Source organism: Rhinatrema bivittatum, chromosome 2 (genome assembly GCF_901001135.1).
Source record: "Rhinatrema bivittatum chromosome 2, aRhiBiv1.1, whole genome shotgun sequence".
Lineage (NCBI taxonomy): Eukaryota > Metazoa > Chordata > Amphibia > Gymnophiona > Rhinatrematidae > Rhinatrema > Rhinatrema bivittatum.
The window spans coordinates 69,922,669-69,936,411 of record NC_042616.1 but is presented as its reverse complement, the minus strand read 5'-3'; the positions used below and the strand labels follow the sequence as shown (position 1 = coordinate 69,936,411).

The 13,743-nt window shown below is 42.0% G+C and overlaps 1 protein-coding gene across 11 annotated transcripts in view; it reads left to right on the top strand.

Moving 5' to 3' along the window:
• OBSCN (obscurin, cytoskeletal calmodulin and titin-interacting RhoGEF) overlaps positions 1–13,743 on the top strand; it is a 745,212-nt gene that overhangs the window by 482,667 nt on the left and 248,802 nt on the right. For all 11 annotated transcript variants that reach the window (XM_029588301.1, XM_029588307.1, XM_029588308.1 and 8 more), the window contains 3 exons: positions 5,036–5,254; positions 6,650–6,722; positions 9,703–9,773. In XM_029588301.1, the coding sequence (XP_029444161.1) occupies positions 5,036–5,254; positions 6,650–6,722; positions 9,703–9,773 (363 nt within the window). The remainder of the gene's footprint in view (positions 1–5,035; positions 5,255–6,649; positions 6,723–9,702; positions 9,774–13,743) is intronic.

Below are 13,743 nucleotides of genomic sequence, written 5' to 3'. Positions count from 1 at the left end.
TCAGTGAAGACTGTTCTTCAATGAAACTGGCAAAGAAAGCCTAACCTCATAATCTTGTGACTGAGATGACAAATAAAACAGAAGAGAAGAGGCCTTTTGTGAGCTCTGCTCATGGAGCTAGATCCAGAGTGACTGCCATAGAACTGAAGATAATCCAAGCTCTCAGGGCTGCAAGAGTGCCAAATCTTTGCACTTGCTAGATCAGTTTGACCACCCTGTCTGCAGAGAGACACATATGGCCTGACAGCTTGTCAAAATACATTCCCATTTAATCTAAAGACTGACATGGGCGAAACTTGCTTTTCACAATGTTGACCACACCTAAGTCTTCTAAAACTTGGACCACTTCTTCCTGGAAAGATATATCCCTGATGAACCAATTATCCAAATAAGGATGAACTATAACCTCTTCTCATCTCAGGAATGCCACCACTACTCCCATGACCTTGGAAAACGTTAGAGGAGCTGTTGCCAATCTAAAGGGGAGTGCCATGAACTGCAAATGTTCTTGTAGAATACAAATAAATGGAGATACTTTTGATCTTGCCTGCTGCAAACATGGAAATAAGCCTCCATGAGGCCTAGGGATGATAAATACTCCCCCCTCTGAACTGCAAAAAGTCTCCATCCTGAAATGATAAATTTGGAGGCTTCTGTTTACTCCCTTCAGATCGAGGATAGAGCTGAAGGCTCCATCTTCATTTGAAGACCACCAAGTAGATAGAATATCCACCTAAACTCTGCTTGTGAAAAGGAAAATGAACAAAAGAAGCTTTACTAGAGTTATTTGGACTGCCTTTTGTTTGTTAGTGAAGCCCAGGGAGAGACCATAAAGGTGTTGAGAATGGGCACAACAAGTTCCTTAACAAACTACATCTAATATCCATTGATCTGATGTTATCTGTGCCCACTCCTGGTTAAAATACTGTAGACGCCCATCTACTAGAACAACCAGGGAGTTAACCCACTGGAAGTGGAAGTAGCTGAGTAAGGTCTGACCTTTAGAAATGCAAGAAAGGACTGACCCCATCCTCTTGAACATTGCACTTTGCTGAAGAAATAAGACTCTGAAGGAATAAGAAGTCAATTGCCTCTCTATCCTATACAGCTTGGAGTCTCAAAACTGAGCCCAAACCCTGGAAAACCTATAAAATGAATGAGTCTTGTCCTCAGGGAGATTCTGCAGTTTAGGATCCCCAAGGTTCTTAACTAATTGCTCCAAATCCTCACCAAAAAGAAGCTTCCCCTTAAACAGAAGCCTGACCAAGGAGACTCAGCCAAAAAAACCCCCAACCTAGTTATGAAGCCAGAGAAGTTTTCTGGCCACCACAGGCAAAGCCACTGACTGCGAAGAAATCCAAAAATGATCATTCAAGGCATTGACCAAAGGCCACTAACAACTCCATCCTAGCCATGTCCTCACCTTCCAGGAGCTGCTAAGACTAGTGTAAAAGTGCCCAAACTATGAAGCTGCCACAAATAGTAATTTGGACTGCTAGTGCCATGGAAGAGAAAAGATGCTTCAAAGGGCACTCAATCTTTCTATCTTAAGATCTTTAAGGAAGGTTCTGTTCTTTACTAGGATAGGAGTACATTAGTTACAGTAATAACCAAAGCATCCACCTGTGGAATCTGAAATAGTCACTGAACCACCTGAGAAGAAAGAGGATACAACTTGAGACGATTTTTAATCCCCTTAAAAGCATTTTCTGAAATCTCCCATTCAGCCAACGCCATCTCCATGACCTCTGAATGCAAAGGAAAAGCTTATGTGGACTTGCAGACCTGTTTAATGATAGGATCTCAGACAGGAGTCTCCTCAACTTTAGTATCCGCTATCCTGAGGCAGGAAAACACCTGATCAATCAGTGCAGATATTTCGACCCACTGCAAGAGATGAATGACTGAGTCATCTCTCTCCCTGCAGGCAGCTCACTTTCCTCTATAGAGGCATCACCAGTAGAATCAGGACGATTATCCTGCTCTTCCTGGACCTTCTCCCTATTGAGGATGAGGGAGAAAAAGCTGCTCACCTAGGGCATTTACTGGAAAGGGAAAGGGAAGTACTAGGCCCTGTGGGGGCTTCTGGATAACACAGAAAGCCTGATGAAGGAAACAAAAAGAGTCTGTGAAAAATCCCCAAAATTCTGAGCTTGCCCCAGAGGAAACCGCTTTAGGGAAGTTTCCATGGGGGCCAATGTGGAAACTGAAGGCTGATAGAGAAAAAAGGAGGCACCCACTGGAGACTAATCAAGCTGGCCAATGTTCTCACCAAAACAGGAGTTCCAGAGGTCTTTTCCTACTTGGGAATCACCTTTGAAACAGACGCCAGGGATTTTCTTGACAAGCCAGATCTGCAGCCCCGAACTGGCATCTTTTGAATATTCCCCGAGGATCTCCTCCACTCTAACGTAGTGAGAACAAAGGGGCCCTGCAGCAGTAGCTGCACTCCAGTAGCCACAAGCCCTGTAGCATTGGCCACATTCAGGCCTTTCCATGGTGAGCAGCTCAGTGGCACAAATAAAGAACCAACGCGATCAACCACCACCCTCCCCACTACATGTGCTTCCTGAATTCAGTAGGAAACAGGTCAGACACTCTGTCAGTTGTCTCTCTGCCCAGGATACAGGCCTTTTTTTTTTTCCAAAGGACTTGGGGCAGCAGCACTAAGGGGAGGGAGGAGGGGGAGCTGGCAGGAGGCAGGAGGATTCTCTCCTCAAAGTTAGAGAAACACTCAAGGAACAAAAAAGCACTGAGTCTTCTTTTTTTTTTTTTTAAAGTACAAATCCCACTGGGAGTGGGAACCCCTAGAGTGGCCTTGAGGTCTATGGCCTGGCCCAAAGCTTTTGTCAATGCCTTTCCAGATCCTGCTGCACCACCCGTTACTCCTTCCATTGGCTGAAGGCAGAGAATACTGGATCTTTCTGACTTGCATCACCTGTAAACACTGATGATGATGTCATGCTGGAAGCCAGTGAGCTCTGCCTGTATCTGCTGGTAGGGGGAAATAGCACACCTATAAGGACTGGACTGGTGTCGCAGAATGACATGGAAGGAGGCAATTTAGTAATCCACGGCAAAACAGTGTGTTCCTGCACTTTTTACGGTGAGAAAATTCCGGTGGGATTTACTGAACCGCAGCACCTGATTACCACAGTTTAGTAAATCCTGCAGGAATTATCCTCAGATTACTGCAGCCAAGAAAATCGCACATTCCTGCTGTCGCAGCAAGCAATCTCAGCCCTGGCCTGCTAGATATAATCCACTTATCTCCCCATCTCCAATAACTAATTTGAAAACAACCATAGCCCCTTACTGCCTTTCCCCATCCCAGTATAACCCCCTATTACCTCCCAGCCTCCCAACACAGTCATAATTAAGCCTTTCCCCCATTCCAAATCCCACCACACGCATGTTTCACCCAATATAGGACCCCCAGGGACTCCCCCATCTAGCATCTTCCTCCTCCCCACCTCAAGAGAAGCTGTGGGTCTAATTGCTCCTGCCCCACTGGTACCAAAATTTAAAACAGTATCAGCTGCCCGTATTTGCCCCTTACGTGCAGATCAAAGGTGAGTCATCATTTAGAATTTTGGTGTCAGCAGGGCGAGAGAGAGACCAGACATTGCTCCTGCTCCTGAAGAGCTATGACTTCTCTTGAAGTAAGAGGGAATGAGGATACGGAGGAACGGGGGCACAGGGGGTTCAGAATTTGGTAAAACACCTGGGTAGGGGGGGGGGGGTTTGGATGGACCAGGCTTGGGGGGAGGGGGCTAGGATGGGTTATGCTGGTACAGGTCAGGACAGTGAGGGGCTAGGATTTTATTTTAATTGGCTACATTGGCTTGCGAGTGGTAAGGAGTGACTCTGGGGTTACATGACCCTTTAGTTGGGGGGGGGGGGTAGAGTACCCTCAGAGCATTGGCAGGCACATTAGCCTGCCGATACTCTCATCAGAAAGTTAGCTGTACCTCTTGAGGAGTAATTAACACTCCTGGAGTAGCTGGGCTTGCATAAGTTTGCCGCAAGCAGTGCTACTGCCTTGGCTTGGCAATAAGCTGGTTTGCTTATATTTGCAAGTGAAACAGCTCATTACCATGCCTGCGCTGCACCTGGTGTGGGTGGTAGAAAATAACACACAAAAGTCAGCAATAATGACAAGCACCTTATAGACTAACCGCTTATTTATTACCTCAATAAATTGCTTAGTCTATAAGGTGCCACCAGATTCTTGCAATTTTTGCTACACCAGACTAACATGGCTATCCCTCAAAAATTTGCAATATTTGCACATTTCAGATGTTATTTTATAATAGTATATGAAAATGCATTTTACTGCCCTTTAAATGCTGAAATTAACATTTACCACATCAAACATATCGTTTCACCTTAGTAAATGATCCCTTAAGTTTGAACAGAGAGATTACCTGACTTCGTTAATGTCACACACTCAGGGGCTCTCCTCCAAACGTTTAGTGCAAACCCCCCAACATACATGCTACCACCCTCTATCTGGCACACCACTACAACCTAGACTGCCAGTACTGTGGTCATTTAAAAAAATTGCGGGCCAGCTCTTCTGAATTCATGCATCACAAAATCAGCACCTCTGTCCTGAGATTTTGGAAAATGATTGTGGTGCTGCCATTTTAGGTTGGAAAGACATGCTAGGTGGGTGAGTGGTGCAGAGGAGCAGGCTTTGTTCCTGGTGATCCCACACACTGCAGGATCTCATCGAGGTTATGAATTGAAAACTGGTATTAATGAAGCTGCTTTTTGATACTTGGACAAAGAATGCGGCCGACCTGTATGCTAGGGTTTTGGAACAACAATGTATACATTTTCTGGTCATCTTTCTAGGGAAGGAGGGTTAGTTTTGTGCTCTTCCATTTGTATAGGGAGATAGCACCATAGTTTTCTCATGGAAAACAGTAAACAAAAGTTCAAAAACAGCATTCCCTCACCACTAAATTCAAGGATGAACAGAGAGGGTTATGTTTGGAAAGGTGTTCATTTCTTTCTTTCTTTTTCTCAGGATATCCACCTCCAATGATTACTTGGTTGAAAGAAGAGTCTCCAGAAGATATCCTCTGGATTAAACCAGAGACTCCTGGTTATAAAGTCGCCAGCTCCAACATGCACCATAGCCTGATCCTGCTAGATATTGAGAAGACACACGCAGGAACATATACTTGCATTGCTACCAACAAGGCCGGGCAGTCCATCTGTACTGCATCTGTTGAGCTTCTGGAAGGTAAAGTGATGCCACTTCTATCAAAAACTCCCAAATACTTCTGTTATTTTTTTTTAACATCAGATCATCAGCTCTAAGCAAAGCTATGAAAATTGGTGGCATATTCTGATTGGAACATTAACGTGAGCTTTCTCACTGGTAAGCTGGTAAGGCTTTTCGATGCAAAAAAGAGTGGTGAAGAAATGATATATAACTCTTCCTCTGATATTCTAATTAAAATAATAATCATTTTGGCGTTGCATACTTGCCAGATATATAATTAAACAAGAAATGGGTGCATATGAAAATTGACTTGTCAGTCATAGTAATAATAATAATACAGTATAAAGAAGTAGAAACTCCTTCAGTTTCATTGGCTGTCAGGTTAGTGTGCTGCCTCAGGGACAGAGGCAAAGACAGAGTGACCACATTAAGATGCTGTATTCTGTGCCAGGACCTGTCACATTGACCATAACCCTTTCCAGGAGATGTGTCCTGGGAAAATCTGCACACAGCTTGTTGGCCCTTGTGTCCTTGGGACTATTTGCCTGATGGCCAAAGATGTCTTAAAACTCTTTTAAAAAGGCTTAAAAACATGGCTCTTCAAAAAAGCATTTCACAGTGAGGTAGCGGAATAACAACACATACACAAAGCAGGAAGTCACCAAGAAAAAGCAAAATTGCTTATTTTTTTATTATTTTCTCACAATTAAGTATTAAATTAGAAAGACAGTTAATCATAAATGGTAACCACACCCATTCCCCATTTAGAGTATATTATTGAACCATGTAACCGTATAATAATGGCACCCTGTGGATAATTGAGAAACCACATATTTGTGCCTAACTGTAAACCGTTGTGATGGTGCACTACTAAACGACGGTATAGAAAAGTTTTAAATAAATAAATAAATGTCTCATAACATATGGACAACTGAGGATTCATGGCTCTGTAGCCTGACAGAGGCCAGATCTGATTTTAGCTGGAAACTCAAAAGAGTGGAAGGAAATGGCCAAACCATAAAACAAATAAGAAATCTCCAAAAAAATATGACCCATAGTACCGCCCTTTTAAGCCTTGGAATAATTATATAGCAGTATATATTTCACCTACTCCTTCTGCTCAGAACACACAGAAAATTGTTGACAATCCCTCTGCTGTAGAAAGAGCTTCATGCATTGCTTCTGAATGCAACTATCAGGGAAGAGCAGTGGAATCCAGTTTGGATGAAAGCCACCATGCAAATGATATTAATGCTGCTACTGGTAATAAGAATATAAGAGGGTGCAAACTGTCGAAATATTGATGAGCTGGAGAATTCCTCAAAACAGTAAACGTGCCTGAGAAAGTACTCAATCTAACTCAAGTCTGCAGTATTAAATGTATTCTGACTCTATTCTGCTTTTATCTTGCAGAAAAAGGGCCTGAGTCTGTGAGTGAGGAAGAGAAACTTGTGAAGGAAAGTTTACTGCGGACATTACTTCAGGGGTAGGTACTGGGGAGATCTTCCTGCAGAAAGGAGGTCAGAATGGCACACATTGCCTTGTTCTGGTTGGCAAATATTTGACTGTGCTTGAATCCCAAAATGAATTTGGAACTTGGGAGCACTGGGTCCATGCTGCACCTGTCCCCTGGCTTCCAGGCTATCAAATGATTATGTCATTAATCTAGAACCGTAACCTGTCTTTCTAACCTATTCTTGTAGAATAGGTTAGAAATACATAAGTCCATCCATAACTATTTTCATCTTGACCTTGAATTCCCTCTCAAACTCCATACTTCCATCAGACCAATTAGAGAAATCCATAAAGGAACGCTACAATCCCCTCCAACCAAAGCTATTCGCCTCGTCTCGACTAGGGTCCGAGCTTTTTCTTTTGCAGGTCCAAACATCTGGAATAGCCTCCCCGCAGACCTCAGGCTAGAACCATGCCTACTAACATTCAAAAAAAAACTTAAGACTTGGCTGTTCCAACAAGCCTTCTCGGATCCTTCAGACTCACAATAGACAAACAACCTTTTCACGAGCTACGGAACCATGCTACTATTTTGTTGCCTATTATTATGATTATCCTAACTCCTCAGATAATATTGTTTCCTGTTTAATCTGAATCCATTACAACTTTTGTGTTTAAGTTATTGCCCTTCTTGGGCCTTCTATTCTTCTTACTTCTAAGCTGTAAAGCCTCCAAGTTTATAGTCCTTGTTTAATGTAACTTACTGCTCTCTTCTGAGTATTTTGTACTGTTCCATTTCTGTTACAAGTTTTTCTCTATCCCCCGTTCGATGTAAACCGATCTGATATGGTATTTAACCATGAAGTTCGGTATAGAAAAATGCTAAATAAATAAATAAATAAATAGATTGTGGGTGATATGTACTAAGGATGTTCCCCCCTGGACATAAAGGGGCTAGTTAATTAATTTGTGTTAAGTCTGAAAGGTTACCATGAGTAGCCTTTTAAACTGAATAGACATATTAAAACAGGATATGCTGAGCGCAGCTTCATTCTGTGTAACACTAGCTTCACCCTTTCCGCTCCTAACCAGCATAAAGTAAAAAGGCTGGTTAGTGCAGAGAAAAATCCTTGCAGTGGACTGCACATGTGAGGCCTCTCCCCATCATTTATCCCTGATGCCCATCTGCCCAATCTAATCACAACTCCTATTCCACCCCCCTAAAATGGATTTCATCCCTGTGTTGTGTTGAGGCCTTAGTTTCTTTGAGTGACTGCAAACGTGAGCTTGGACTCATCAAAGAAGTGATATTGTGCAGTTTTCTCAGTAACTCGACAGTCCAGATGATCTCGCAGTTTAACTTCTACACAATTTCTAAACGAGCATATTTTTCCATCTAAGAATAACTAGGCCATTAACATGTTAGCTGAGCCAATGGTTGCTTTTTGTTGCTGTGTCTATGTTTGCATGTTACTTTATTTTAGGTATGTACAGGGTTTATTGCTATGTCAGTAGGCGATTTATAAATCTTAATAAAAGATAAAGATATAAAGATACACACTTTCAAATATTTTATGGTTCATCCAGCTGACAAGATTCAGCAATGTAAAATGTAATGCTTTTATGAGGGCAATGATCCCTCTTGTTGAACTGAAATCTCTCTGGCTGCTTTCAGATGCCCTGGATAAGAAATATGCTTCCAGCGTAGTCACAAGCTAATCATATGATTTAACTCTGAGTGGGTGAAACCAGCAGCAGTAATGAGCATATGGTTGCATAGAGTTGATCACTAATCTCACAATTCTCAGCAGAGCAACTTTATTTCTTATTTCATCAACTGGATTTTGGATTTAATTACTTGCTTTCCCAACCTGTGCTTAAGGTGAAATACATCTCAGGTACAGTAGGTAAGGCCCTGCCCTAGAGGGCTTAGAATCCAATGTAATACCTGCAGCAATGGAGAGTGAAGTGACAAGTGAAGAAGCATCAGTGGGAGAAGAAGAATTTGAATCCTGGTTTCCCTAATTCTCAGCCTGAAGCTCTAACCACTAGGCCACAACTCCACGCTGTCTTATTCAGTTGGATAAGGAAAGACTCGTGAGATCGTTCTTTTACTAGTTAAGCTCTTCAGTCTCAGTCTTAGGGATTATCCCCCTGTTGTGTTAGCATGCATTTGAATTGGGATCTTTGATGAGGTCCAGGCGCTTCCCAGATAGCACTCAGTCTGCACATCTGGTTGATTTTCAGTTTCTTCCTCCTCCTCCAACTTTTGTCCTCAACAACAAATTGTTGCGTTGCCACCCAGAGTGTGCTGGGAGAGGCTGGGATAAGATAATATGAGTTAATGCAAGAACTAAAGCGTACACATGTACAGAGACACAGGCTACTAAGGATGTGCAGGGAAAAACTTTTTTTTTTCATTTGGGGAGAATTTTTTTCCCTGGGTATTAGGGAACAAAATAGGGCCTTTCCTAACCCCACCCCCCAAAAAAAAATTGCCAGGGCCAGAAATCTCCCCAGCCCCACTTATCCCATCCATGGAGGGGGGGAGGTCACATTGATGTGGCCGGCCAGAGGCCTAGGTCTGGCTCGAGGTCTTGTTCTATCGCCAAGGTCTAGGCCCAACACAGGGAGCCCAGCTGTTTACACAGATTTTGGTACAAAAACTTAGGATGGTTGATTATGTGTAAGGATAGCATAGCCTTTGATGATTTCTTCTTCTGCCTCATATCATAGACCCTACACACATTTACAATATTTTCCATATTTAGCTTCCCTTGTTACATTTTCATACCATTTTTCTTTTGTTTTCTGGCCTACATATTGTGGTATAACAATGACTTCTGTTTGTTTTGATCTGTGAAAGAAACCATAGTATTCAGGTACTAAAGAAATGATGTCCAAGAACCGATCACTGACAAATATTGCAGTAACCAAACAAAGTACTTAATTGGGTTTTCTTAATTTTGTTACTAAGGTTTCCCTTTTTCTACCCTTTCTCTATTCCATAGTGAGATTGGTATCTCTGTTCAGCCTCCTGAGCCTGAGAGCATTTTTACTGACTTTGAAGGTCCAAGAAAAGGTAAGAGTTTAGAGCTGTAATATGTCCACGATTGACTAGCTTAGCTCTAATTGACTAGCACGAGGTACATTGAGATCCACTATACTCAGTGGCCCTTGTTGACCAGGCTGACATCAGCTTTGGATGATTCTGCCACTAGTCGTCTTTTTCTCCTGCCCACCATTGTTGCCTGGGGACCTTCCTTACCTTCAATTCGGAGGGGTTGGTAACTTCATAATTTACATTCCTTTCTTCAAATATAACAACATCAATATATTAGACTCTTTGTAGGTAGTGATAGCTTTCAGTGGACCAGCATAAGAATAATGCAAAGATGTTGGCAGAATATGAGCGTTGGAGACCTTGAAGGTCCCCTCTTCTGATGTCAAGTTCAATTCAGGGCTTTTGATGTGGGAGGATATCGTAAATATCTTACATTACCCATATTCCCTATCATGCATATTTATTATTGGCTACTAAAGTTCCTGCCTTTTCCCCTCCTGTGTTCTTATACCCGAATAAAGTTTGTTTCTATCTCCATCTTCTTTCAGGGACTCTTAGGCAACTTAAACCAAACCATCACATTTTCAAGTAACCTTTGGATCTATGGCTCTCGGTAGCTACTCCAGGAATGAATAATAAATCTAGCTGTTTGACAGACACTGATATTTGAAAGGAGAGATAGTAGTCTGAGATGGCTCCCTTTCTGGTGTTTTCATTTTAGGCTGGTAGAGTGGTTTCCCCAGTATAATCACTTCTTGCCTTCCTGACCTAACTTCAGACCTATACTGGCCTCTTGAAGTCAAGTATCAAGAGAAAGCACCACCCAGGCTTCTGTAGTACCATGGCAAAGCTTGTTAGTTGTATGCCAAAGAAAAAAAAATTAAAGAAACTGGAGAAAGATTTACAAGATGAAATACTGGGTGGAGAGCAGGATTAGGAGTGTTCAGTTGACAGAGTAGAAAGGAGGGAACTGAGAGCTGCTTTGCCTTAAAATGTAGGAGATTGAAACAATGAGAGTATAGACGAGGGCTATCCAACTCTACTCAAGGGATATAAGTGTCTAGTGTTCTAGCAAGATCTTAAGTTATGGTTTATAATAAATTTGCATATGGTATACATAATTTTATATACAAATAATTATTAATCTTTCCTTTAGCTTTCTTTAAAATATGACCCGATTATGCTCCTAGATTGCTAGGGATGGACAGCTTTGGGATGCATCAGAGGCATAAGGGGATTTGGGAGGAGGGGTCATTCTCCCTGCTCTCACATTTGGGGAAAAGCTTTTTAAGCCAATTTGCTCTTCATCTCTTCTGAAGCATGGTGATCACTGAAAGTTATGGTTTTCTTTTAGAAGTTCACTAAGTAACTCCCCCATCTGCATCTTATAATGTGAAAAATGTAAGCAGACCTATTGCATACACATGATTATTTTAAGATAGCGCTTTGAAGAGATTGATATGTTTATGTCTGTTATTTAGATCCATTTCTTCCATTCAAGATTTCTTATATACAGAACATTTTATTCCTAACCATTCTTCTCAGAAAATATATCTACAATGCAAAGTAGGGGTGGTACTGCAGCATTCCAGGCAGGAATGCAAGTTCTTCTTGGAATTTGTGGGAAAACATTTGGAAGTAGCCTTGAATATCTGAAAATGAAAACAATAGTATCCGATCCTCTCCTATGTAGTCAGTGCCCTGTTTCTGTGCAATATCCTTGACTAGGAGTGCTTCGGGTCCAGTTTCAGGACCTGAGGCACTCCTAGGGCCTTCTGGCCCCTGGCACTGTCTACCACTATCTCCGTGACCACTTCACACTCTATATTGACAATTTCCAGAAAGTACCAAATAGTGAAAAATAAAAACTGGGAAGCCAAAATTAGCAATATAGGGAAAACTAGGAATCACAAAAGGGTCCATTCATGCCCAGCATTTCCATACTTTTGGTAAAACTCAATGAAAACACTGGAGTCTGTAGTTGGTGTTCAAATAAAAGATAGTATTTATTGTAACTTTAAGAAGAGGATCTAAGTCAAAATGACAAAAATAAGAATCAGTATACATCCAATGACCAACAAAAAAGCAAATGGTTTCTCTGTCCATCCTTACTCTTATTTATTTCTCTTCTGGCTCTTGCACCTTCGTCCTGATTGAAATTATCCTCATCAGTGAGAGTGGGATAACTAGAGTGTAGTTCCAGTTCAGGCATGAACTAATCTGAAAAATCCCCAAGCAAAAATATCCAAACTGGGTTCTAACAAGCAAAAATCTTCAACATAAGTCAGCTATCAAAAATACAAGCCTCTTGAGTTAGTGGCTCAAAAGTCTACATCCTTTTCTTCACCCAATCTGTTAACTGGTCGAATGTATAGATCTCTGTCCCAGTCTTTTGGGATACTGGGGGTATGCCCTTCCCTCAGACACTGGTCAGTCAAAATCCAAAAATCTTCTCAAATTTTCTTCCTCAAAACCTCTTTGCCAAATGCTTGAATGGCCTTTTGTGAGATCCAGGCATAATCTCTGGCTCTCCAACCACCCTGTTTGAGATCTTGGGGAAATCTCTTGCTCTCCAGGCCTCTCAGCTTTGAGATCCCGGAGGAATCTCTAGCTTTGACTCCTGTCTCTTCCTCTATCGCCTTCCCACTGAAGCACTGGACATGCTCCAAGCAGACTATATACCCAAAATAACCTATCTCCCAAAAAGGTGGGATTATAGCTATGGGAAGAATCAACAACATCAAAACCCCTCCTACTGCCCCTAGATAGAAAAATTACATAGGGATAAGAACATAAGAACATGCCATACTGGGTCAAACCAAGGGTCCATCAAGCCCAGCATCCTGTTTCCAACAGTGGCCAATCCAGGCTACAAGTACCTGGCACGTACCCAAAATCTAATTATATCCCATGCTACTGATGTTAGTAATAGTGGTGGTTATTTTCTAAGTCAACTTGATAAATAGCAGGTAATGGACTTCTCCTTCAAGAATTTATCCAAACCTTTTTTAAACCCAGCTACACTAACTGCACGAACCACATCCCCTGTTAGTGACTGATATAGCCCCATCACACCTATAAATATGAAAAGTTGTTGTGTGTGGGTGTGGGTGACATTTTTCTGCCTTGGCTTCCACTGTGTGCACATACTTGGCCTTGCCTCTCTGCATATTTACATGCCATGCATGCAGTGTAATGTCAATGTGTGCATGGGCATGTGATGTCAGTATGCATTGAGGCAGGGGCAGTACGCCCGGTCTGCCATTGACCGGGATAGTACAGCAGCATAGTGGGGAGCCCTGTCTCAGTATAGAGTGGTGTGGGGGAATGCGGTGGAGTGGCAGGCAGCCTAGGCCCCAGCACACAGCAACACAGTATCCTGAGAGGCTAGGGTTGCCACCTGGCCCCACTGTATGCAGGGACTTGTGGTTCTGATTTTCTTAGATAAATGAATGGGAGAATGAGAACTATTATTTATTATTTATTATTTATTTTGTTGCAATTCCAACCAAAGATCAATCAAAGCAGTGTACAATTGATCACAAAAAATACAGTAAACATAAAAAAATTACAATAAAAACCAATACATTAAAAACAAAAATACCATCCACCGTCCCCCAATATTCCACCAAAGCCAGAGACTACCATATTGAACTACCACCTTTCATGCCAGCAACTTTGCACTTAACCCATTTTATCCTTGGGAAAAAGCCAAGTCTTCAGCTTCTTATGAAAAGTCACATAGTTTGTTTCTTGTCTGATATCAACAGGCAGCTTATATCAAAATTTGGCGCACAATGGAGAAGTGTCTTGCCCTAACCTGTGCATGATGCACTGCCTTAAAAGAGAGAATCTGTGTGCAGTGGGGTAAAGCCAAGACTGGATTAGCCTGTTCCTTGCAACATGGAGCCAGATGGCAATCTTATGAGACCCAAGCCTTAGCAGACAACAGTGCAGGGAAGTTTGTTGGTTAGATTAGGCGGCGTAG